The sequence below is a fragment of the Manis pentadactyla genome, chromosome 15 (assembly GCF_030020395.1).
Source record: "Manis pentadactyla isolate mManPen7 chromosome 15, mManPen7.hap1, whole genome shotgun sequence".
Taxonomy (NCBI): domain Eukaryota; kingdom Metazoa; phylum Chordata; class Mammalia; order Pholidota; family Manidae; genus Manis; species Manis pentadactyla.
In genome coordinates, this window is record NC_080033.1 from 33859432 (window position 1) to 33886613 (window position 27182).

Sequence of the window (27182 nt, forward strand, 5' to 3'; positions counted from 1 at the left end):
GTTGCCTACACTCTGCTATTATGCATTAACATCTCTTAAAGGGCAGTTAGCTAATTCTTATGTTTTATTTTATACACAGTGTTCATCATTCTAGTGCTTACCAAAAGTAGGGAGGAAAGGGGAAGAGCTGTTTCTTTTTTGTGGTGCATTTTAAGATGGCTGAAAATTGAATATATATACAGGTGTACAACAGAATTAAATTAAGTTTATAGTTGAAAATAAAATTCATTTCTCTTTCTACCTTTAATGTTGCTCTTTGTACACATAGTTTTTCCATAATAAGATGAAGATACCATATTTTTCAAGCACCAAAACCCACATAAACTATATCTTCTCATACATGTGCTCAACTTCATCTGAAGTTCAAGATCACAAATACAAACTGCTTTGATTATAAAGGAAGAAACAGCAGAGATGAAAAAGTGGGCAGTTTTGAACCATGCTGAGTCCATTTGTTGACAATTCTTGACATCTATAGAAAATTGGAATTATTAGCTTTCCCCTACAGGAAACATAATTATGTCTAGGTGTTCTAATTTGTGGGTATCATCACCCTTAATCTCAAAGAATAGATTGCATTTTAATTTTAATAGCATGAATTTAAGTGTAATTAATGTCAGCTGTAGCTTTTGGTTGCCTATGGTAATTGCTCTTTGAAATGACTACTAATCCACCCATTTTTCAATGATCAGTCTGTACTGAATTATCATTATTTAAGATATCCAGGTAAGCAGTTTCTAGGAGATGGGTCTAGCATGTTTCTCTAAGTTGCCTAGTTCTTAGTTTTTAGTTCAATAGTCTTCAAACAATTTTATTCAGATAGGCTTTGAAAGAATTTTGAAAAAATATATATCCCTTAACATATTTAAGTTCATTTCTAAGAAGTGATTTTAATGTTTTTGTCAGTTAAGTAGCTACAAAAATACATAAGTTTCAAAGCTATTGGAATTACTGAGATTTTAAAATGATTACTCTTAAAAATGTGCCCAGTGGAATATCAATAGCACACTGAGTTGTCCACCATCATCCATACATGCACACAAACCACATACATGAACAAGCACTTCTTTAATTATACATATTTCCCTTTATCCTTGGACTTTACTGCTATTCCATTTCTCTTACAGAACAAATGATGTAAAATGTTTTTATATCTGAAGTCTTTTTAGTGATAACTCTATCACACATCTCCAAAGAAATGTATGTCTACAAATGGGTACATACATTAAAATTGGTATTAAAATTGGTTGTGTGTATGCAAGTATTTAAAAAAAATCTCTCTGAGGTTATTTTAATTATTAGTGCAGAACTGTACATACATACTGTGTAATTTGGCAACTTATTAAAACAAAGGTAAAATTTTATTAGAAATGTATTTTTTGAAGAGATGAATGGAGCCTTAAAATATATTAGTTTATTTATCCTTACAATATGATATTGCTAGAATGAGACATTGCTAGAATGACATAAAGTCTATTCCTATTCATTTTTACAGATATAAATGCTAAGAAATGTTGCTCTTATATTTTCATTGAAATCTCCCTGGAAATATTAAGCAATTACTCTTAATTTTTAGGTATCATAAGTATATTGTGATTACGTATATTTAAAAATATCCTTATTTTTAGTATATACATATTGAAATATTTATAGATTAAAAGTGTCTTGGGAGGGGGCTGAAAGAGAAAAATGAGGGAAAAGGCAGGAATGAAGTAAGACTGGCTAAGAGTTGATAACAGGGATGACAGGTAACCGACAGGCAAAAGTCACTGTCCCATTCGCTCTACCTTTGCAAATGCTAAAACTAAAAATTAAAAAAAAGAACTGTTGATTTAGCTCCTTCAATATATGAACAATGTCTGCCATATAATCCAATTAGCAAAACCAGTCCTCACTGTCAAACCAGTCTCCAAATGAGTTATTTTCTGCCAAAAAGAGTTTGACTTCAGTTTTACAATTCAAATAAATGTGTTAAAAACAAGAGTAAAGCAACATGCTGTTTAGCATTAGTAAGCTTTTAACACCACAGTGTAATACAGCTATAATACAAGAAGTATGATAAGAAACAAAATCCTTAGTAAATGTGAATACTGAACTCTGGTGTATAGCTTTTAAAAATAGAGTATAAAAGTGAGAGGACCACTTGTTATTTCTTGAGATATAACAAACTCTTCCTATGACTTTAATAAATGAGAAAAGTATATAGTACAAAAAATTATTTAGCTCAGGAGCCAGAAAGTAAATTTATTTTCTATTGATAGGACAAAGAAGACAGCAAACATTTCATAAGACAAAATAGGATACTTGAATTTAATGGGTTTTTCTTGATATGATTTGATAAAATAGGTTTTAGCTACATTATTGAAAAATGCACACATGAAAGGTCTGAAATATGAAAGAAATTATGTGAGTTTTATCCATGAGTAGTCCTAGAGAACGTTCCAGTCACATTAGAAACAATTATTGTCATCATCCAAAGCTACATTGGCAGGAAAGGTACCTTCTTTCCAGTTAATGATATGTCCTAGGGATACATACAGTACTAATAGGTAAAAGGTCTCCCTTGTGGAATTTGATCTCTCTCTCAACAATTACAGATTCTTTGACAACAGTCAAGGAATGGAAGAGGCAAAGTCATTAAAACCACAACAGTTATTACTCCTACAAACCCAATCCAGCACATCTGAAGTTACCTAAATATGCATCAAAATGCCTCCTTTTGCAGCCAAGCTTCATCTTATGAGAAATAGGTATTAAGAAAGGAAAGACTGGAAATTTCATTAGCTTAGTATATCTGTGTTTGGTGCCCTGTGGGTTTTTACTCTCCAGGAAATGCACCATTAATAACATATAGGAAGGTAAGAAATACGGTATTCTCATATGAAAGAGGAGAATGTTATAAAGAAAACAGGTACATTCTCAGGCACATTAATTTTAGGTAGAAGTATCTATGAAACCTGAGGATCTAGAAGGTTAACTGCTCAAATGATCTGTATTTGCACATTGCTTTACAAGTCTTTACTTATGATAAAGTAAATAAACACAGCCTACTGTGTTTTGTTTGCAAAGATGGCCACATTATTTTCCATCTCACATGCTCTTCTGCAATTCAATTTTGCCATGCCCACAGCAACAGGCTATGTATTCTTTAATTCCCTTGACTCTTAACTAGTTCTTTGATCTATTCTGACCAACAGAATGCAGCAGAAGTGATGTTTATCCTCCAGGTCTGGGCCCTGAGGAGATCTGAAACTTCTGCCTACACCTCTTGCAATGCTCCGTCTTAGAAACACAGCAATCACTATGTTAGGAGGAAGTCCCAACTAGCCACCTAGAAGCACCACCAAAGGCCCTCTGTGACTACAGTAATGGTAATGGCTATACATAAAAGAAGGTAAGAACACAGGCTTTAGAACCTGGAAGACCCAAAATTCAAATCCCAAGTATATCATTTATTGATATATTGTTAGCTTGCAGTGGTTACTTTACCTTTGAGTCAGCCTCTTTAATCACACAAGCTATCTGTTGTGAGAAAAATTATGAGACAACTGATGTAAAGTGTCAACCTGACATACTCAGTAGGTATTTAAAAAATCATATAGGTTTGTTTAAGATTCTCTTTCTTCTCTTCCTTCCCCATCCAATTCCAAGTCTCATGGAGGACAGATAAGCTGTCCATGGTATGCATCTTTGTGAGGCACAGGGAGGACGAGGATATATGGGAGAAGAGTGGGAAAACAATCATCACAAAAATCACCCTGGAAAGCACTAGAAAGGTCATTCATTCCCTTTGGACTTGTAATAGAACTCAAATGGGTAAAGGATATTCTGAAAAGATGGTAGAGTAGGATGGCAAGGCAAAACCCCCCTACATACACACCAAAGAAGCAACTATAGCAAATACAACTAACCCTGAAAATGACCTGAAGACTTCAGAACAGAGCATCTACACCTGGTGAAGAAGAGAGGATCTCACAAGAAGGTCAAAGGGGCAGAATGATGATCAACTGGGATCCACGACTGTCCCCTATCCCAGCGCATAAACAGGAGGGAAAGGAATAGAGTTGAGGGTAGGGGAATAATGCTCCGGAATCTGGTACACCTGGCTCTGGAGATCAGCTCTGGGAACACTAGTTCACATTGCACTGGGCTTTGGTGATTAACAGGGCTGGACACCAGAGAGTGTTGGAGCACTCTGGGGGGCTGAGACTCCTGCTGCTTGTGGACTCAGTCCAGCTGACACCCAACACAGAGGCGGCAGTTTGAGAGATTTGCCAGCAGCGGGAAGTCTGCTACAAGGGTAGGGGTTTGATGGAACTCTCTCCTAAGAATTAAAGGCTGGTGGATGATGCTTGCTAGTCCTCCCTCAGCCCAACTAGATGGAACCAGCTCCAAACTCTCCTTCTCCCTTGTTAGTGGCTCAGCCTGGCAGTGGTGTGTCCCTGCACACCCAACCTGAGGCACATTTGGACCAGTGGCTCTCTGGCTCTTCTGCCAGAAAGGTGGAGGGTGAACCAAACTTTCCTGGCCCTATTTTGGCCTACTGTTCAGGTCCTTGCGGGAGGCAGCTCTGACACTCACCAGCTCCCTTGATGGTAGCTCAACCCTGCTGCAGTGATTGCTTGTGTATCTGCCCCACCTAGCAGCAGGCCATCATTGCTGACCAGCAGACACAGGACTGCCCCACCCACAATGTGTCCCAGCAGAAGTGCCTCATGTCACACACAGGCAAACTGGGGATCAGTCACTGCTGGCAAACAAGCAGAAAGGTGGGCCCCGCCCATGGTCTACCAATAGCATCTCAGCCGCAAAAGAGAACCAGGTACTGGTGAGCAAAGAATTTTGACCTTCTGGGAACAACAGGATGCCCACTTCATAAAGCCATTACTTTCAAGACCAGAAGGCATAGCTGATCTATCTAATACAAAGGAAGAAACACAGAAACTCTGACAAAATTAGGCAGAGAATTATGTCCGAAACAAAACAACAAAATAAAACACCAGAGAAAGGGCTAATGAAATGGTGATTAGCAATTTTCTTGATAAAGATTTTAAAGTAACAGTCATAAAGATGCTCACTGAACTGGGGAAAACAATTGATGATCTCAGTGAGAACTTCAGCAGAGAGATAGGATATATGAAAAAAAGCCACACAAAGATCAATGATACAGCAACTCAAATGAAAAATAAGTTCTTGGAACAAATAGTAGACAACAGACTGATGAAAGATAGAGAAGAGCAAAGTAGCCAAGCTAAGAAACAGAGAGAAAAAAGAATTTCTAAAAATGAGAAGCTGTTCAGATTCTAATTTCTAAAAGAGAGATCCTAAGAAGATCCTAACGATAACTCCAAACAAAACAATATTCACATAATATGGGTACCAGAAGAAGAGAGACAAAGGAGTAGAATGTTTCTTTGGAGAAATAAAAGCTGAAAACCTCCCCAGTCTGGGGAGGAAACAGACATCCAATCAAATTTACACTACCTCAAGAAACATACTTCTAAATAATAAATGGAGCTGAAAAAATTAAAACAAAAAGCAAGCAATACAGGGAGACAAATGAAAACAAAAATTCAATAGCCCAAAATCTGTGGGACCCTGAGAAGGCAGTTCTAAGAGGGAAGTACACAGCAATACAGGCCTATCTCAAGAAACAAGAACAATCCCAAATAGTCTAAACTCACTAAAGAAAAAGAAGAACAAATGAATCTGAAAGTTAGCTGAAGGAGGGACACAATAAAGATCAGAGTAGAAAATGTATATAAACTTCACATTTCCCTGTATGGCCCCGGAAGATGACTGGTTAGCCAGAGACGGGTAAGATTCCTCAAGGGAGGAACAACCTAAGACAGGCACAGTCGCAGGGGGGCCATCAGGTGAGAAATTGGGGATCAACAGAGGTGAGGCTTAGAACCTCACCCCCCCTGTTCTGAGAGAAATCTTCTGCATACGTGGATGTTTTATTGCCCTGGTCTAGCTTGGATTAACACATAGTCTACAGGCACACACCTGATCATCTACATTTGCTCTCTTACAACACTAAACTATGTTTTCTACCTTTATCTTGTATCTACCTACCACTTCTGCATTTTATTAAAAATAATAATAATAAAGAGAGAAATGTAGTATCCACACATAAATCAAGTATAAAAACCAAATGAGTATTCATATTTGAACTGACTGTTTAGAGTTCATAATGCATGAGCAAAACTGAAAGTTTCTGTGATGACTGCCCTTGTACTGTTCTCTATGTAACTTATTCATTATGTAAGAATTTGTTCTCCATGTAAGAACTTGTTTGTTATGCCTCAGAAGATTGGAGACTGACGAAAATTAGGCTTGGGGTGGATTAATGATTGTGCATTGAGCATTGACTCCCCTATACAGAATTTTATTGTCGTTAACAATCATTTGATCAATAAATATGAGAGATGCCCTCACAAAAAAAAAAAAAAAAAGGACAGACTTCCAATGGTAAAATAAATAAGTAACCGGGATGTAATGTATAGCATAAGGAATATAGTCAAGATAATGTAACAGCTTTGTAGGGTGATAGCTGGAACCTCGAATTATGTATATAAATGTTCTACCACTGTGTTGTACACTTAAAAAAAAAAAAAAAGAAAATGTATATAAAGTGAAGAGAGACTGTAACAAGATGAACCTCAGGATGACAAAATGAAGACATGTAGTAATTAAAATGGCACAGATGAAAGACAAAGAGAATCTTAAAGGCAGCAAGAGAGAGCCAGACAGTTACCTATAAGGGAAACTCCTTAAGGCTAACAGCAGATTTATCAGCAGAAACTACAGACTAGAAAGGAATGGCAAATATTTAATGTACTTAACGGGAAGAACCTACAACCAAGAATTCTCTAACCAGCAAGGTTAACGTTCAGAAGTGGAGAAGAGATTAAAAGTTTCCCAGATAAATGAAGGTTAAAAGAATTCACTTCCACTAAACTGGCCATATAGGATATGATATTTACTTCTTTAGATGGAAATGTTCTTAAGTCTAAATATTTTTCATCAGTGAAAACAAACCTATAGTAAAGGTACTAGACAAATTACTTACTAAGCAAGTTTGAAGTTAAAAAAACAAAAGTAGTAAAATCAACTGTACACAAAATTAGCCAAGGGCTAAACAAAAGATGTAGATTATGACATCTTATATATAAAGTGTGGAGGAGGAAGAAGAAAAACATAGTACTTTTAGAATGTTTTGAAATCAAGTGACCATCAACTTAATTTACACTGTTACATACTTAGGAAACTATCTATGAACTTCATGGATACCACAAACCTAAAACTTACAATATATAGACAAAAAAATTAAAAGAAGGAACCCAAGCATAACAATAAAAGTAAATCATCAAATAACAAGAGAAGGATATAAGACAGGAAGAAAGGAACAGAGAGAAACTACAAAAACAACCAGAAAACAATGAATAAAATGCTAATAAATACATACCTATCAATAATTACCTTAATATAAATAGACTATTGCACCAGTAAAAAGACAAAGGGTGGCAGAATGGATAAAGAAACAAGACCCACCCATATGCTGCCTATAAGAGACTTGTTTCAGACCTAAAGACATATACAGGCTTAAAAAGAAGGGATGGAAAAAGATATCTAAGCAAGAAGAGCTGTACTCACAGCAGACAAAACAGACTTCAAAATGAAGAAAATTACAAGAGACAATGAAGAACATTACATAATGATAATGGGATCAGTCCAACAACAGCATGTAACAACTGTCAGTATCTACACATCCAATGAAGGAGCACCTAAATATATAAAACAAACACTAACAGACGTAAAGAGAGAAACTGACCACAGCACAGCTATACTAGGGGATTTTGACATCCCACTTACATGAATGGATAGATCATCCAGACAGAAAATAAGGAAACAGAGGCATCAAATGGCAAATTAGACCAGATGGACTTAACAGATATCTACAGAACATTCCACCCAAAAGCAGCAGGATACACCTTTCCCTCAAGTGCACATGGAATGTTCTCCAGAATAGATCACATATTAGGATATAAAAAGAGCCTCAATAAATTAAAAAAGATTGAAATATATCAAGCATGTTTGCAGATCCCAGTGGTATTAAACCAGAAATCAATTACATGAAGAAAACTAAACAAACAAACAAACATGGAGGATAAACAATATGCTTGCTTCCAAATAATCAACTGATCAATGAATGGACAAAGAAGAAATCAAATACATGTAGACAAATGAAAACAGAAACACAACAGTTCAAAATATGTGGGATGGATGTAGCAAAAGCAGTTGTAAGAGGAAAGTTTACAGCAATACAGGACTCCCTCAAGAAACAAGAACAATCACAAATAAACAATCTAATATTACAACTAAAGGACCTAGAAGAAAAGGAACAAATAAAACCCAAAGTTAATATAAGAAGGGACATAATAAAGATCAGAGCAGGAATAAACAAAATAGAGAATAAGAAAATACAAAAGTCAATGAAACCAAGAACAAGTATTTCAAGAAATAAACAAAATAGAGAAAAACAGCTAGACTTACCAAGATAAAAAGAGGACACAAACAAAATCAGAAACAAAAATGGAGAAATTACAATTGACACCACAGAAATACAAAGAATTATAAGAGAATTCTATGAAAAATTATATGCCAATAAACTGAACAACCTGCAAGACATGGACAAATTCCTAGAAACATACACTCTTTCAAACTGACCCAGGAAGAAACAGAAAGAAAAGACTGAGTACCAGTTAATGAAATTGAATTGGTCCTCAATAAACCCCAAAAAACAAAAGTCTATGACAGATGGCTTCACAGGCGAATTCTACCAAACATTTACTGAAGAGCTATTACCCATCCTTCTTAAAGCATTCCAAACACTAGAACAGGAGGGAATACTTCAAACTTCATTGTATGATGCCAGCATCACTCTAATACCAAAAACCAGAGAAAGAAAATAGAAAAAAACCCAAAAATTACAGACCAATTTACCTGATGAACATGAATGCAAAAAATCCTTAGCAAAATATTAGCAATTCAAATTTAAAAATACATCAAATGGCTCATCCATCATGACAAGGTGTGATTTATTCTAGGGATGCAAGGATGGTATAAAATCCACAAATCAGTGTGATACAACACATTAACAGAAGTAAGGACGAAAACCATATGATCATGCCAATAGATTGTGAGAAACTGTTTGACAAAATTCAACATCCATTTCATGACAAAAACTTTCATCAAAGTGGGTACAGAGGGAACATACCTCACAATAATAAAGGCCACATATGAAAAACCCACAGCTAACATCTTACTCAATGATGAAATGCTGAAATCTTTTCCTCTAAGATCAGGAACAAGACAAGGATGCCACTCTCACCACTTTTATTCAACATAGGACTTGAGGTCCAAGCCATAACCATCAGACAAGAGAAACACATAAAATGCATCCAGGTTGATAAAGAAGTAAAATTGTCACTATTTGTAGATGACATGATACTATATATATTGAAAACCCTGAAGACTCCACCAAAAAACTACTAGAATTAATAAATGGATTCAGTAAAGTTGAAGGACACAAAATGAATACACAGAAATTTGTTGCATTCCTATATACTAACAACTAATTAGCAAAAAGAGAAGTTGAGAGAACAACTCCACTCATAATTGCATCAAAAAGAATAAAATAGAACCTAAGAATAAACCTAGCCAAGGAGTGAAAGACTTATACTCTGAAAACTATAGGACACTGATGCAAGAAACAGAACACACAAATAAATGGAAATCTATCCCATCCTCATGGATTGGAATAATTAATATTGTTGAAATGGCCACAATGCCCAGTGCAATCTACAAATGCAATGTAATCTCAGTCACAACATAAATAAGTCATGGGGATGAAAGTACAGCATAGAGAATATAGTCAGTAGTTTTGCAATATATTTTTAAGTTGACAGATACTGGCTACCGAAGTTGGGGTTAGGATTTAATAATGTATTTCACTGTTGAATTACTATTTGTATACTTGAAACAAAAAAAAAATGATATTGTATATTGACTAAATTTAAATTAAAAAAATTAAAAAACTATAAATGGTGTGGATTGGACCAAATAAATCTTAAGGACTTATCAGAAATAATATCTTATCTTCATAAGAGAAAATGTGATTTCTTTCAGCCATATCCCTATTTTGTCACAATATTCCTACTTCTATAAGACATGTAATAGCAATATTGCACATAAGAGAAGTGAGGAAAAACACTTGTTCCTAGGGCAGGCAGATGTAACAGAAGAGTAGGCTGTTTGAATAGAAGCATAGGCCCCCACAGCTGAACCCACACCTCTAGTCAGAATGACTGTGGAACTCAGAACTGAGTCTCAAGGGCCTAGGACTTCAGACTGCTAAAAATAAAATCAAGTATTTGTAGAGCATTTTCAACAGCATATACATTGTAAAAACCTGCAATAGGAATCTAATGAAAGAGGTCTTAACCTGTATTTTCCAAAATTATAAACTATTTTGATTCATTTTACCCTAAATTCAAATGATAACATATACTAATCTTACTCAAAGTCTGCTTTATGTACAACTTCTCTAACTATGCTTGCTTTACTTTTTCAATTTTTCATAATGGTAAAATATATATAACATTACATTCACCATCTTAAACATTTTTTAAGCATACAGTTCAGTGTATTCTATACTTATTTTAAAATGGACTTTTTTCAAAACATATGCAAATAGTAATGAAATAAAACAATTTCTCCTCAAAGAAGGAAACAAAATTTTGATATATGATAACAGGAATATGTTGAATTCAAGACACAAGAATATTAAAATACCAATATTCAGGATGAAATATTACTACAAATCTCTTTGTATAGAAACCATGGAAAATGTTTTTCTCAAAAAAAGCTGGTATCTTTCTGACTATTACAAAGAATACACATTTAAGGTATAAGATGTAGCTAAAAGCAAAATGAATAAATTTTGAGAATAACATCTTAAATCATTCACTTGGAAATAAACCAAAGTTCACTTGCATACAACAAGGCCAACCAGAACCTAAAACAAAGCATATGATAAATCACCAGGGAATTGTGGATCATTTAATTGTCCCCTCAAAAGTTTCTGGTGGACTCCAATAAATAAAATATGGATCTTTAAGTAACAAGACACTTGACATATAACCGCAGCATACACAATTTTAAATCATCTGCTAAGGATTTTCACTATTTCTCTGGCTTCATTTTGAAAAGAAAAGATACGGTTAGGTGACAAACAATGGGAGGATAAATGAATTTATCACTAATAGCATTGTTTCTTTATGAAAAGAGAAAAGTTAGAAAACTGATATATTGTTTTTATGGAAATACCAATAAAAACTTTATTTCTACAGTTTCAATAAATTTCTTTAAACAATGTTTAAAATATAATGTTGTATGTGGTGAGAAGCAGATGGGGCTGTTAGGGGATTTCTAAGAAAATATGAATCATTTCAAAGCCACCTTTTTTTGGGTTAAAATTATAAATACTAATGCTGATTACAAAGTTAAAAGTTGCTTGATGATTATTTGGTTTTCTTTGGTTATTATTAATCTCATAATCTTTTTCATAATTTTTCTAAATAGATTTAAGTGATACAATACCATATTATTATTTCATAAAGATAAATATTTGCAATATTTTCTATAATGCATCAACAAGTCAAATTCAGCAGTAAAACTGAACAATGATTAAGTCAATCAGTCATTGGTTATAATATGAGAAAAGATAATACATAGAAAAATAGGGATTTATTCCTTCTGGATTGAGAGTAGCTAACTATGTTCATAAGATAGAGATTTTTTTCTGAAATTAGAGGAAAAATACCCACTAACATAATTAACAGTTAAAAATGGCTGTTCAAGATATAGAAGCAACCTAAGTGTCCATCAGTAGATGAATGGATAAAGATGTGGTACATATACACAACAGAATACTATTCAGCCATAAGAAAGAAACAAATCCTACCATTTGTAACAATGTAGATGGAGCTGGAGGGTATTATGCTCAGTGAAATAAGCCAGGCAGAGAAAGACAAGTACCAAACAACTTCCCTCATTTGTAGAGTATAACAATAAAGCAAAACTGAAGGAACAAAATAGCAGCAGACTTACAAACTCCAAGAAGGGACTAGCGGTTACCGAAGAGGAGGGGTGGGGGAGGGAGAAGGGGACTGAGAGGTATTATGATTAGTATACATGGTGTGTTGGGGGCGGTCACAGGGAAGACAGTGTAGTACAGAGAAGACAAGTAGTGACTCTGTGGCATCTTACTACACTGATGGACAGTGACTGCAATGGGGTATGTGGTGGGGACTTGATAATATGGGTGAATTTAGTAACCACATTGTTCTTCGTGTGAAACCTTCAAAAGAGTGTATATCAATACCTTAATAAAAAAATTAGAATAAAAAAATAGCTGTTTTCAGTGCCATCAATATTACACCCACAATTTTCGTGCAATCACTTGTGAGATAAACAGAATATGGAAAAGTATTTATCTGTCACATACTTACATTAACATTTTAAAGTACATAACTTGAGTCTGACGCAGAAATGTATTTGAATTCTTATATATGAGTTATAGAAAATCTGACCAGACCAACACCATATTTGGCTTTGATTAAAATTATAGGTACAAGTGCTTTCTCACATCAGTACTAAAAACAATATTCTGAATGCTTATGTAACATCATTTCAAATACCCTTTTATTGAAAATGCTCATTAACGATAACCTCACATCACTGTGAAACCTGTTCTAACACTTAATAGTAGGTGTTATTTCTAAGTAATGTAGCACATTATTACACTATTTCAAGCCATTTTAAAGTAAGGTTTGACGCACAAGCAGAAGCCTCACCTTTTATCATTTAAAACACTTAAATTATTTCTGGCACCTCAATAGCTTTAGCACTTTTCCTGTCCCATCAATAACCCACACTATACCCATTAAAAGAGATTCTTCTGCCTATTATTACCACTGCCTGCTTAGATGCCATCTGCACCTTTATTCCAACCAAATTGGTCATGCTAGTGTTAACTTGTGGGCAATCACCTATTTCTATGGCTGCAAAGGGCAATGTTACAGATATGGGCTTTCCAGTAAATCCATTGGGAGCATTTAGCACTCTATTCAAAGATCACTGAAAATTTCTCATAAAATTAAGGTACTGGCAAAATTTAATTAAATTTAAGATAATCTTGGTTCTGGCATTCCCATAAGCACAATATTTAAGTTATAAAAGGTAGCTTAGATTTCTTGATAAATAAGCTTGTGCTAATTGGAAGTTATGCAAATAGTCCAAAATGTCAATGCTGATGGCTTTCTAATTTAAGAACCTATGCAAATGCATTCCAACTTATAAAATTAATACAGCCTAAATACATTTCTCTTATTGTTGTAACACATTAATGTTTGATTCCGTAGGGACATAATAAGCATTCTGTGGTCTGAATCCTGACATTGCCAGTCATTCAAATGTTAATGCTATTATGAGAGATTCTTTAAGCCAATTTATGTAACTTTATTATTTAAATTGGTATCAAGACAAATCTTGGTTGCAAACTTGTTACTTACAATATGTGTAGCTACAATTGTTTAATCTGTAACTGATGTTGAAATGAGAAATATCATAAAATACCAGAATAGTGTGCCAGAATACTGAAGTATACCAGAGTACCATCTAGAAAAAGTAAAAGTGAACAACTCTTTAGGCAGACTAAGTATTAATAACTGTAGTTTTTAAAGAAGCATCAGAGAAAAAAACATAATATAGAATTCAGAATAAGCTATGATACTATAACATGATATTCTAAATAGTTTTCTATTAAGTGGAATACCTATAAAGATATCAGAAGTTTTCAGAGGGGTGGAGAAAAAGATGGCAGAGTAGAAAGGTAAGGCGGAAAACTCCTACCAAAAAAACATAAAAGAAGAGAGTACAGCAAATACAACTAAACCTGAAAAATACCTGAAAGACTGCAGAATAGACCACCTAAAACTGGGAAAGAAAAGACCACACAGAAAGGGTAAAGTGGCAGAGCCTCAATCGAGTGGGCCCCAAGCCCTCCCCTGACCCCCACCCACAGGTGGGAGAAAGAGGAACAGAGTCAGAAGAGGACAGTAGCCCAGAACTGGCCCTGGAGATCTGCTCCAGCAGTGCAAGTCCACATTACATTAGGTTCCAGTGATTTGCAGGGCTGGACACCAGAGACAGCTGGAACACTCTGGGAGGCTGTGACTCCAGCCACTGGTGAAAGACAGGAAAAATCTGCAAGTCTTGAGACCCAAAGTAGAGGTGCAGCGTGAAAGGCTTGTCAGCAGTGGGAGGGGTGCCAAAGGGGTGACGGTTGGACAGAGCTCTCTCCACAAGAGAAAGGGAAGGACCATGATACCTGCCCAGCCCTCCCTCAGTCCAACAGGTCAGGAACTTTCGGGAGCCATAGATGCTCCATCCCCCTTGTTGGCAATGCAGCACTTAGCTACCTACCTGAACACATTGCCAGTGAGTCAACCCACTTGGCCCAGAAGCAGCATCAGACTGTGCTACCTGTCGGGCACAGAGAGACTCTCCCAGCTTTCTCAGTCCGTTTCAGCCCAACTGTGGAGGTGCCTGCAGGAGCCAGTCCTGAGAGCTCCTTCCTCCTCACTGGTGTTCAAGCCAGGTGCTGTGGGTCCCACCCTGCCCCAGAGCCACACAACAGCCCCACCTACCCTAATAACCCTGTAGCCCGGCCATTGCTGCAGGGCACTCAGTGGGAGGCGCTGCCCAAAGCAATCCCAGCAGAGGTTCTGCTCTGATCACAAAGGTGGCTGAGCCAAACTGCTGGCACTGCAGAATCAGACCATTACCAGTAGACACACAGAAAGGTGGACCTGCCATTGTATACCAACTACAGCCGGTGATCCTGCAAAGTAGAACCAGGCATAGCAGAATAAGAGTCTTGAGCTTCTGTGCACCACAGGATGTCTCCTTCATAAAGCTATTACTCTATAGGCGAGGAAGCATAGCAGATCATCTAACAGAAAGGAAGAAATACAGAAACCCTGACAAATGAGGAGGCAGAGGAATATGTTCCAAACAAAACTACAGAAAACACCAGAAAGAGGGTTAAATAAATGGAGATCACCAATCTTCTTGATAAAGATTTCAATGTAGAAGTCATAACCATGCTCACTGATAAGCAGAAAAGTATTGAGGATCTCAGGGAGGACTTCAACAAAGAGATAGAAAAGCTGAATGAGAGACACTCAGAACTGAAGAACACAGTAACTGAAATGAAATATACAATGGAGGGACTGAAGAGCAGATTACTGCAAGTAGAAGAGACAGTCAATGAGATGGAAATTAGAAAGTAGGAACACATGAAGCTGAGAAACAGAGAGAAAAAAGGATCTGTAGGAATGAAAGAATAAGAGAACTATGTGACCAATCTATACAAAACAATATTCACAAAATAGGGGTACCAAAAGGAGAAAAGAGAAACAATGGGATAGAAAGGCTCTTTGAGGAAATAATTGTTGAAAATTCTCCCAATTTGGGAAAGAAAACAGATACTCAGGTCATGGGAGTGAAGAGAGTCCCTAACAAAAGGAAGCCTAGGAAGACAACAGCAAGACATAATGATTAAAATGGCAAAGATCAAGGTTAAGAGAGAGTACTGAAAGCAGCCACAGAGAGGAAAAAGATTATTTATAAAGGAAAACCCAACAGGGAATCAGCAGACTTCTCAGCAGAAACATTACAGGCCAGAAGGGAGTGACATGAAAAATTAAATGTACTAAAACAAGGACCTCAATCAAGAATCCTCTACCTGGCCTGATTACAATTTAAATTTGAGGCAGGAATTAAAAATTCCCTAATAATAAACAAAAGTTGAAGGAATTCACCACCACTAACCAAGTCTTACAGGATATGTTAAAAGGACTGCAGTAGATAGAAATGCTCCTAAGGCTAAATAGCTTTCACCAGTGAAAACAAACTCACAGAAAAGGCAGTAGACCAATTAATTACCAAGCAAGTATGAAATTAAAACAAAAGAAGCAAAATTAACTATATACAAAATCAGGGAAGGATAAACAAAGGTGCAAATTATGACATCTAATACATAAAGTATGGAGGAGGAAGAAGGAAAAAAGAAAGTAACTTTAGTTTATGTTTGTAATAGAGCAATATAGACTGTTATATATAGTAAGGAAGCTATCCTTGGACCTTTAGAAACTACAAAACTAAAGTCCATAATAATACACAAAAAAATTAAAAAAGAGAAATTTAATCACAACATTAAAGAAAACCATCAAATAACAAGAGTATAAGATTGGAAGAAAGGAACAGACAGAAGCTATAAGAACCACCAGAAAACAATAAAATGGCAATAAGTATATACCTATCAATAATTACCTTAAATGTAAATGGACTGAATCCAACAATCAGAAGCACAGGGTGGCAGAATGGATAACCACACTTATCGAATGTACTACTGGTGGTCCTAGCCATGGTAATCAGACAAAACAAAGAGATAAAAGGCATCCAAATTGGTAAGGAAGAATTTAAACTGTCACTATTTGCAGATGACATATTATACACAGAAAACCCTAAATACTCCACCAAAAAACTATTAAGCTAATAACTGAATTCAGAAAGTTGCAGGATACAAAATTAATACCCAGAAATCTGTTGCATTCCTATATACTAACAAAGAACTAGCAGAAAGAAAAATCAGGAAAACAATTCCATTCACAATTCATCAAGAAGAATAAAATACCTAGGAATAAACCTAACCAAGGAGGTGAAAGACACTCATGAGAGAAATTAAAGAAGACACAAGTAAATGGAAATTTATCCCATGTTCATGGATAGAAGATTTAATATTGTCAAAATGGCCATCCTGACTAAAGCAATCTACAGATTCAGTGCAATCCCTATCAAAATACCAACAGCATTCTTCAACAACTAGAACAAATAGTTCTAAAATTCATATGGAACCACAAAAGACCCTGAATAACCAAAGCAATCCTGAGAATGAAGAACAAAGCTGGGTGGATTACACTGCCTAAATTCAACCTCTACTACAAAACTACTGGAATCAAACCAATTTGGAACGGCACAAGAACAAACCCATAGATCAATGGAACAGAAAAGAGAGCCCAGATATAAACCCACACATATATGGCTAATTAATATATGGCAAAGGAGCCATGGATATACAATGGGGAAAAAAACAGCCTGTTGAATAACTGGTATTGGCAAAATTGGACAACTACATGTAAGAGAATGAAACTGGATTACTGTCTAACTCCATACACAAAAGTAAACTCAAAATGGATCAAAGGCCTGAATATAGTCATGAAACCATAGAAGTCAGAGAAGAAAACATAGGCAAAAATCTTTTGAATAAAAACATGAGCAACTTTTTTCTGAACACATCTCCTCGGGCAAGGGAGACAAAAGCAAAAATGAACAAGTGGGACTACATCAAACTAAAAAGCTTCTGTACAGCAAAGGACACCATCAACAGAACCACAAGGCAACCTACAGTATGAAAGAATATCTTTATAAATGACTCATCTGATATGTGGTTACTATCCAAAATATACAAAGAACTCATTTGCCCAACACCCAAGAAACAAACAATTCAATTATAAAATGGCAGAGGACCTGAACAGATGTCTCTCCAAACAAGAAATACAAACGGCCAACAGGCACATGAAAAGATGCTCCACATCGCTAATCATAAGGGAAATGCAAATCAAAACCACAATGAGATATCACCTCACACAAGTTAGAATAGCCACAATTGAAAAGATAATAAGTAACAAATGTTGGCCAGGATGCAGAGAAATGTGAACCCTCCTACCCTGTTGGTGGGAATGTAAATTGGTGCAACCACTGTGGAAAGCAGTATGGCGGTTCCTCAAAAAACTAAAAATAGAAACAGCATTTGATCCAGTAAGTTCACTTCTAGTAATTTACCTGAAGAAAACAAAATCCCTCATTCGAAAAGATATATGGACCCCTATGTCCATCACTGCACTATTTGTAGTAGTCGTTATATGGAAGCAACCAAATTGTCCATCTCTAGATCAATGGATGAAGATGTGGTACTTACATACAATAGAATATTATTCAGTCAGTTTAAAAAGAAATCCTGCCATTTGCAACAACATGGATGGATCTAGAGGGTATTACACTCAGTGAAATAAGCCAGGTGGAGGAAGAAAATACCATATAATTTCACTTATTTCTGGTATATAAAAACAAAGCAAAGCAAAAGGAACAAAACAGCAGCAGACTCATAGACACCAAGAACTAACTAATGGTTACCAAGGAGCAGGGGTTGGGGTGGATGCCGGGGGAAGGTGAGCGGGATAAAGGGGCACAATAATTTGTAATCACAATGTAAGTTGGTCAACCTATAGTAGTACAGCATGGAGAATATAGTCAATGATTCTGTAACATCTTTCTACATCTGTGGTTGACAGTAACCATACTAGACTGTATTATTTATGATACTACAATAAAAAAAGATACTAGACTTTTTAAAATTACCAAGAATATGTTTCTTAAGTATTAATTTTTAAGGGTCAAATTATACCACAATAAAGAAATACCAAATATTTCTTGACTAAAATGGAGGTAACTATGAAATAAAGCAGGCCAGAAGTCATCACCACATTCTCATCACATGTCTGCCTTTGAGGAGTGGAAAGGATAGGACAGGGTTCCTTGAGTAGTCCCAGACCAAGGATACATGGTGAAGTATACATGGAAATGTTGCCAGTGGTTTAGAGGAGTATTTGTTTACATATTCAGGCAATTATTGATTGCTCATTGAACAAATAAGAGGAAGGAAAAAGGCTTGCTAATAAAAGTCTGGGAGCTAATATGAGTATAGTGGAGGATCCAAGACTACAGCAATTCATCCTATTTACATTAATACTTTCCATTTTGTAAAACATGTAAACTAGCATGGTTTAGCCTGTGTGTCACCCCAGCCTACCAGCATTCAGTTCCCCCTAGACATGGCCACAAAGGTAAAACAGGCACCACTCAACTGGTCTCAAAATCAGAGTTCTCTACCAGATATTTTTCAAAGTTCCAGGAAAAAACAGGTTTTTCATTCAAGATTCAAAATAAGTCTTTCCAAGGTCACCATCACTAATGTTCTTTATTGAAAACTTTCTGGAAAATGTGATATGAAATTTGACAGTTTCCCCTTATAATATCTCAAATTTTGACAATAATCTGTGCACCTTTGAATCACATTTCAAAACTTATCTGTAAAAATGTACTCCAAAACACAAAAAGAAAATTTGTTAGATTTCTAAGTACCTGGGCAAGACTGATAAATGTGGTTCTCTGCACTTGAACATCAGAACAGTAAATATATGTGTTCTCTACTCCTGAACTCAATTTTTGGTTTATCAGATAAAGAAAAAATTAACTAAATTGAAGGTATCTCATGAAAAGTATCTTGCCATCATGAATTCCTGTGTGAGGACAATTCTATTAAAGTCTAGAGGAATTAGATCTTTGAATTGCAAGATTCCAGCTAGTTTTTCCTAAGAATGGAATGCTTAGATATTAAGAGTCCTAGCACACATATTGGTGAAGCATACACGGAAATGTCTCTAATGTTTAGAGGAGTGTTTGTTTACATTTTCAGGCAATTATTGATTGCTCATTGAACAAATAAAAGGAGGAAGGAAAAAGGCTTGTTAATAAAAGTCTGGGAGCTAACATTAATAAAGTAGAAAATCCAAGAATGCAGCAATCCATTCTATTTACATTAAATCTTTCCATTTCTTAAAACATCTAATGAACTAATATTTAAATGAGGGCCTGTAAAGTTTATATCTTTAACTTGCAGAAGGATAAAGGGATTAAGCTAGTTCTACACAGAAAGTAGTTGCAGATTAAATCCAAAGTGTCTGAGAAAGATTATATGTTTAGTGAATGTCCTATTAAAAGTCTCTAAGAACAAGGATTCCCAATGAGCTGTATTTTCTTTCCTTCGGTTAAAGCAATCAGTTCATGTAGACAGAGAGTCCCTGTAGCAGCAACATGTACAATTAATCACATGGTTGTAATCATATTTACTCACCCTCCTAATAGTATCTGAGGCTGGCTGGATTCATTTGTGACACCAAACACATCAGGAATTAAATCACCATTGAAGCTGAAAAAAAACATTAAAAACATCAAGTAGCTATTTTATTAAATTCTCATTTTTAATTTAGCTATAAAGGAAAAGTAACCTTTGGGAGGTGTGGTAAACATTACAGTGCTAACCAGAATCTGCTGTCAATGAAATGTTAGCAGAAGTGTCAGATACGTATCACTTCTACACCAAAGTGTTTAATTTTTGTTACTGAACCCTCCAGACCTCTTTAAGTTTGCCACGGAAATAAAGAGAATATGTGTTTCAGAGGTTCTGGCTCCACAGATGATGGGGCTTTAATAGCTTGACTCTCTGAGGGATGTCCCAGAGCAGAACCTATCACTGACACACCCTGGACATGCAGTGTAAGCAAGAAATAAACTTGTGTTGTGGAGTTTTGGGGTTGTCTGTAACTTCTGCATAACCTGGCCTATTCCTGAGTGTTAAGGAGATAGCACGTACCTCAGAATCATGACCAAGTTTGTTTAGTTATATGGGCTTTGGAGAAACAAGCAACAAAAGTAATCCTTAGCTGTTATAAAAATTCATACTAGCCATTAAATACTACAACAATAAAGAAAAAATACACAACTATGAAAAAAATCAAGCTAAGCACCTTCGAGATTAAATCATGGAATTACAGTTCAGACTTCTAATGGTTACTGCCTTAATGATATATGGCAATAATTTTAATAACTGTATGAAAGGCAGCACTGGAAACAGGGGCCATGCATTGTTTTAGTCCACAAAATGATTTCTATCTCATTAATCAAAAATTCTGACAGAAATTTGGCTTAAATTTATCCTGGTACATGAGTCTATTTTGAGGAAATAAATAATAACACAAAGGAAGGACAAAAGTTTCTCCTTAATACAGAAGTCTTTCTAAGTCTCTGGAGGGAACCCTGTAGTGTTCATATCTGTCAATAAAGCACTAACAGTTTTACCTAAAAACAGTTATCTTAATTCTTTGAGTAGTAACATAGCTAGAATCAATATAGATCCATAATGGATACATTCAAAACTATTGGAACAAAAACATAAATCTTTTCTTCTTTTTAAAATACTGAATTTCATTTTTCTCTTTCCTCCATCATAGCAAATAAATACATAATCAAGAATATAGGCCCATATCATCTTTAAAGGGAGAGAATGAATTTAGTTTCAATATTACTTAGCAAAGTAGATTATGAAAAAATTATAAGTTAAAAATCATTCACAGCAGAGTTAGCACATACATACTCCATAATTAGTGGCTCATCTTGAAAAGTTCTATTGAGTATGGTCATATTATTAGGATCTGTAAAGAAAGAAAATGTGTAAATTAGCAGGTATTTATTTACTTTTGATTTCTACTCTTAGGGAAAAATATTCTTTACTCTTTTCAAGATTCATCTCCAATTAATTCCAACTATTACCATTAACAAGATACTATAAATCTAACTGAAATGGACATGAAGTTTGTAAAGACAAAATACTGGGAGAGTTCACTCTACAGCAAAGACCAGCATTACAATAAATTCTTCTTGAGTTTTCAACCTAAAAACCTCTCACATGATTCTTCTTTAAATACAATTTAGCACCAGAGCAGTTGACAATTAAGGTTTTGATATAATGGAGCCAATATACACAAAAGTAGCTGATTTAAAATGTGTCTCTGCTTCCACACAAGCAGTGCTTTTCATTGCTTCTGTAGATTCCCATTGACTGAATGACTTTGCAATATTGGGATTATTGCCTGTGTTCCCAAATGTTACAGAAAACATAACAGCATCCCCTTTATTCCTCCCACATTGAAATCTGGCTCCATGAACAAAGCTGTGTATTTAGGTATAATTTATTGGCTTTTCAGGTAAGACTTGAAGGTTTGTGGGTAGATACAGTAGACTGGCTCTCATCCTCTATTCCAACCTTTTTGTGCTCTCTTGTACTGGGGAGACTAGAAAAGAATAATAGCATTTCTCAGATACCCTTGCATCTGAGTAAAATGTAAGCCTTGCCAAGCAGACACACGGTCAGTTTTGGAAGGCATGAGTGTGGTGAAGGTTGTGCTTCTGCCATTTCTGTCTCAGTGACCGATCAATGAATTTGTGAGTGTGAAGAGGAAGGGTGCAAAGCATCCACTTCATTGGTGAGAACCACAGCAGGCTCAGTGTCATTCTAGCAGTTGTGCAACTGGCCCCTTTCTGATAGTAAAACACCAATAACTTCCTTGAAAGCTGTCAGGATTGTTCCTGAATGTTCATACTGAACATAGTCTTCAGTCATCCCATTAATTCTATAAAACATAAAAACTCTTTAATAAATCTCTCTATTCCTTAAGCTAGTAAGAGTGGACTTCATTTTCTGAAACTAACTCCAGACCTGTTCTGGTTGAAATATCAGAAAACTGACACTTACAAAGGTTTTTACAGACAATTACTGACACTCAATAACTGCATTTTTTAACTGATTTCAGAACACTATTTTGTTGTATTTAGCTAAGAATACCAGGCATATTTTTCTTTTAATAACCAATGATAAATATTAAAAACTCTTAAAACAAATTCACCTAATGTTTGATTTTGTCCCCAGAATATAACAGCTCCTAATTCACTGCTGGCATGATTTTTGGGAAGATACGTCAGAAGGACATCCATCTGTGAATCTCCATCATAATCTCCCGGGACTACACCTGTTATCAATGCACTGTGATTCCTGAAAGATACCCAGTTGAATAATAATGAAAAAGGGCACCTCTATATTTGTACCATACAAAAATATTTTCAATAGAACTGGTTAGTTTCATTCTCTTCTTTAACATCTTAACATCTTATCATTCCTTGTATATGGAGGACTCCTTGGTTTATGAAAGAATTCAGGAGGAATACAGTGTAGTCTTAGGAAACAAGACAAACCTTAAGTATTTCAAGAAAAAGCTCAGTTTTACGTTCAAGCATTGGCTAATATAGTCCTTTTACTTAGTTCCTTTGTCAAGGATACCAAGACATTTGGATGGTGTGTGTAACAAATGGAGGTTCATAATTTTTAAAATGATAATAAGGCACATCGCTGTCATTTAATCAGTTAAAAGATAGTATTTATAAAATATTTAATTTTGGATTTTAATGCATATTTGAAATATATAGTGAAAACTAAATAATAATTTTATTCCTGGAAGCCATACAACATTGACAATGTAAAATAAGTTCTTTTTACCAAAACTGGCAATAGCTGATCAAAACATACATACGTAGTTTTACATTTTTGATAATGAAGTAATTCTAAAATTATTTATATTAGCCTTGAAAACTTAAAAAAACATTCCTGAATCTTGTTATAATGGTGTTTTAGTGACCCAACCAAAATAGAGGTCTTAAATTCAATTTAAATTTATTTAGCACAAATAGCAAGACAGCAAGCTACCAAACAGACTATAGACAATTATTTTCTAAATGGTTTCAAGAATCTAAAAATACAGATACACAGGTTTCATTTAAAGTGAAAATGAGGGAAATACTGAAAAGGTTAAGCTTAGTGAAGAAAAACAAATAATTGCTTTATTATAATACCTACTTACTATGTCCCAGATATTACACCAAGTGCTTAGTAGTTATTATCTGATCATTAAATATAACCATCTACAACAGGTGCTGTTTTCATTGAACAGACTTGAAAACTGAGTTTTGAAGGGATTAAAGAGCATCCATTGTTAAAAAGCTAGTTAAATGAAACAGATGGAATTGAGTCAGTTGTGTCTGCCTCTAAAATTGTTCCTTATTATGGTGAGATACTTTTGGCAATGCCAGTTTCACCAAAGAATTCCAACAACACCTTAACCTTTCCATGAAAAATACCTGGCTTTTAAAAATGAATGGTATAGCAACAATACCTGGTAAGATGTAGCAAGCTGTATGTAAAGTGTACACCTCTACATGTGCATGTGTATATATATTACTGCACATACTTGTCCAAATACATTTATGATTTAGGGGACAAAAAGTTCCCTGAAATAGGAATATACAACAAAGGATTAGACAGTCATTTAACCCAAACAGGTTTTTATTCCTACAACTGCCCACCTTCTTTACAGTTGTAAAAATAGGAGGTAGAACTTTTAAAGATATTAGATTGACACATGCACTTATCTCTTCTTTCAAAGAACCCACTAAAATGATATGGAAAGAATAAAAAAAAAATGTATAGCCCTCAAAGACAAAGAGATCATGAAAGGAGAGAGCAGATGGAGGTATGCTAACTGACTTAGCAGGGCAAGGAAACTACAAGGCAAAGTGAAAGGAAACACTAAGCTAAAGTGTCTGGAGAAAAAGGCTCCAGGAGGAAAGCTTATTACCCTGAAGAATCTCTGAGAGGCTCAGAATTTGAAGTCATCAGAAATAGTGGAAGATAAGAGTGAAGCACAAGGCTGAAAACAGGTTTAATTAAAGTCTATATTGTGAGTGATGGTACCATCTCCCTCTCGCATAGCAAGGCAAGAACAAAATAGTTTATTTTGGGGAAGTTTCAGGTATAGAGATTTAAGTTACATCAGAGGGCAAGGTTTTTGTTTTAAGCTAAAAATAGTGAGTTAGTGGAAAGACTACAAAAGGAACAGTTTGACCCTTGCCCCTAGCTGTACCCTATTCCTATATGCCAGTCAGCCAAGAACATACCCACAGGGCAAAAGACAAGGGACAAGTCTCACTGTGCTAAGAGTTTTGAATTAGCTCTTCAGTGCCTTAATTCTTAATATATGAATAGATGCTTCTGGCATTTGAAGAAAATTATTAATATTAAAGAGTGCCAAAACAAACAGTATTAAGGAACCTGAAGAAAACAGAGATAATGGAGGGAACAAAAGAAAACTTCAAAACCACTCTTAAATACATAAGAGAACAAATTATGTTCATTGAAAAAAAAAAGAACATGCTAAGAGAAAAGAACAGTACGGGAACACAGAAATCTTCTAGAGACAAAAAATATGACAGCCAACAGAAAAAATTTAATAGAAGGTTTAAGATAAAATTGAGAAAACCTTCTGGAAAGGAAAATAAAGCAAAACAAAATGACAAAAACACAGATCAGATAAAGGAATAAAGGATGGGCCCAGCAGTCCAATAACCAACTAATAGGAATTTCTGAAAGAACAAAAAAATTATCAAAGAGATAACATAAGAACATTTCAAAAGCCCCTAAAGAGAGAAGCTGCCAGCTTGAAGTGGCCCACTTAATTAATGCCTAGTGTAATAAATGAAAAATAATCTACACCAAGGCACATCATCATGAAATTTAAGAGGAATAAAGAAGAGACCCCAATAGCTTCCAAATTAAAAATAAAACAAGTCATATTTGAAGGATTACAAGATAGAATAGCATTGGATTTTAAAACAACACCCCGCAAAGCTACAAGACTATTAGCCAATTAAAATATTAAGAGTGAGTAGAAAGTTTTTGGACATGGAAGGAAATATCATGCATCCTTTCTCAGGAATTTCCTGAAGGACACACTCCGGTAAATGAAAAAGCTAAGAACAAAATGGCACAGGACCAAAGAAACAGGGATTCAATAAAGAACAGCAAAGGGGAAGTCCCCAAATCAACTCTGCAAAAGGCCTAGAGAATTAATCTAGACTGGGTAGGTGTAGAACATTTAATGGGGAAAACAAAAATGTACAACAGGAACAAGGCAGATATAATGGAACATCTACAAAGAAATTAAGGATACATACACAGAAAACTATGCAATTTAATTTCAGAAAAACAGTATCTTACTCCAGTAAAGAAATCAAATGCTGTATACTGCTTGTTTCATAAGTACACAGAATTTGTGGTCAAAATGTAAACAATGACTACTGATTTGACTAAAAATATAACTATATCAAGATGATGGAGATAATTTAAAGATGTTAAATCCTTATCTATGCTAATAGAAAAAGAAAACCTTCTGGAAAGGAAAATAAACAAATGCTACACTAACAAAGAAATTCAAGAGATGAAAACAATAACTCAAAAAAATCACAATGTAAAAACTTATTTTAAGATACAGAAATAATCTCCAGAAGAAATAGCAAAAAGTTTTAAAAGTGACTGTACTTGAGAGAGGAACAGGGTGAAACAGGAAGGAAAGGATAAAAGATAGTTCTTTTTACCTTGAAAAATATTCTAAATAAAAACAAGGGTTTCTAAATTTTTAAAGTATATAAAACAAAGAAAAACACATTTGTACACTAATCAAAAGAAAATAATTGGGATTTAAAAAAAATTTAGTCCTTTATGGCTCCATATATTTCTTTAACTTCTCATCTTATGAAAGAAAAATCACTTCTATGCAGTTCATTTTTGTATACAATATTTATCTTCTTTTCTCTCCCTACTCTAAGCACGCTGACATCTAGTACCCAGGAACATTTCTCAAGAGGGATAAGTTTCTGTTTATCCATTTATAACTTTCCTCTCAATATTCTAAACCAAGGTAATTTTTTTTAACATATCTGAATTTAAATTAAATATTGTAGAGTCTAAGTATTCATTAGCCTTTATTGAGAATTAAACATTTTTTAAAAGTATTCTAAGTAATCTCTGATCTTTCTACGTACCAATTCATCCTGCACATGGTTAACAAATAAATCAACTTAAAATAGTATTATCTTCATCTCTCCTTCAAACAGAACCTGCAATGATCCCCCTCACTTCTCATGAGATTGAGTTCAATTCTTTTTGATATTTATGAATGTTCTTAGTTTGCCCAGATCTCATTTTTCTAGACCACAACTCTCCAAAGTTCTGTCAGTCAAATCTTTCTCCTCATGACAAGCTGTTTTTGCTGCCATCTCTTCTTAGTGCTGTGTCCCAAAGCCCTCACTTAAGTTCTACTTCACGTCAAGCTCAAGTCCCATGACTTTCTAGAAGCTGCCACTTTGGCCTGCACTGACTGATCTCTTCCTCCTTGAAACAGAGAGCAATCAATTATTGCTTCTCA

The 27182-nt window shown here is 35.1% G+C and overlaps 1 protein-coding gene across 1 annotated transcript in view; it reads right to left on the reverse strand.

Annotated features, from left to right (window-relative positions):
* ITFG1 (integrin alpha FG-GAP repeat containing 1) overlaps positions 1-27182 on the reverse strand; it is a 326936-nt gene that overhangs the window by 297000 nt on the left and 2754 nt on the right. Inside the window, exons 3-5 of the mRNA XM_036927467.2 lie at positions 22776-22921; positions 21467-21524; positions 20168-20242 (exon numbers count right to left, since the gene is read on the reverse strand). Of these exons, the coding sequence (XP_036783362.2) occupies positions 20168-20242; positions 21467-21524; positions 22776-22921 (279 nt within the window). The remainder of the gene's footprint in view (positions 1-20167; positions 20243-21466; positions 21525-22775; positions 22922-27182) is intronic.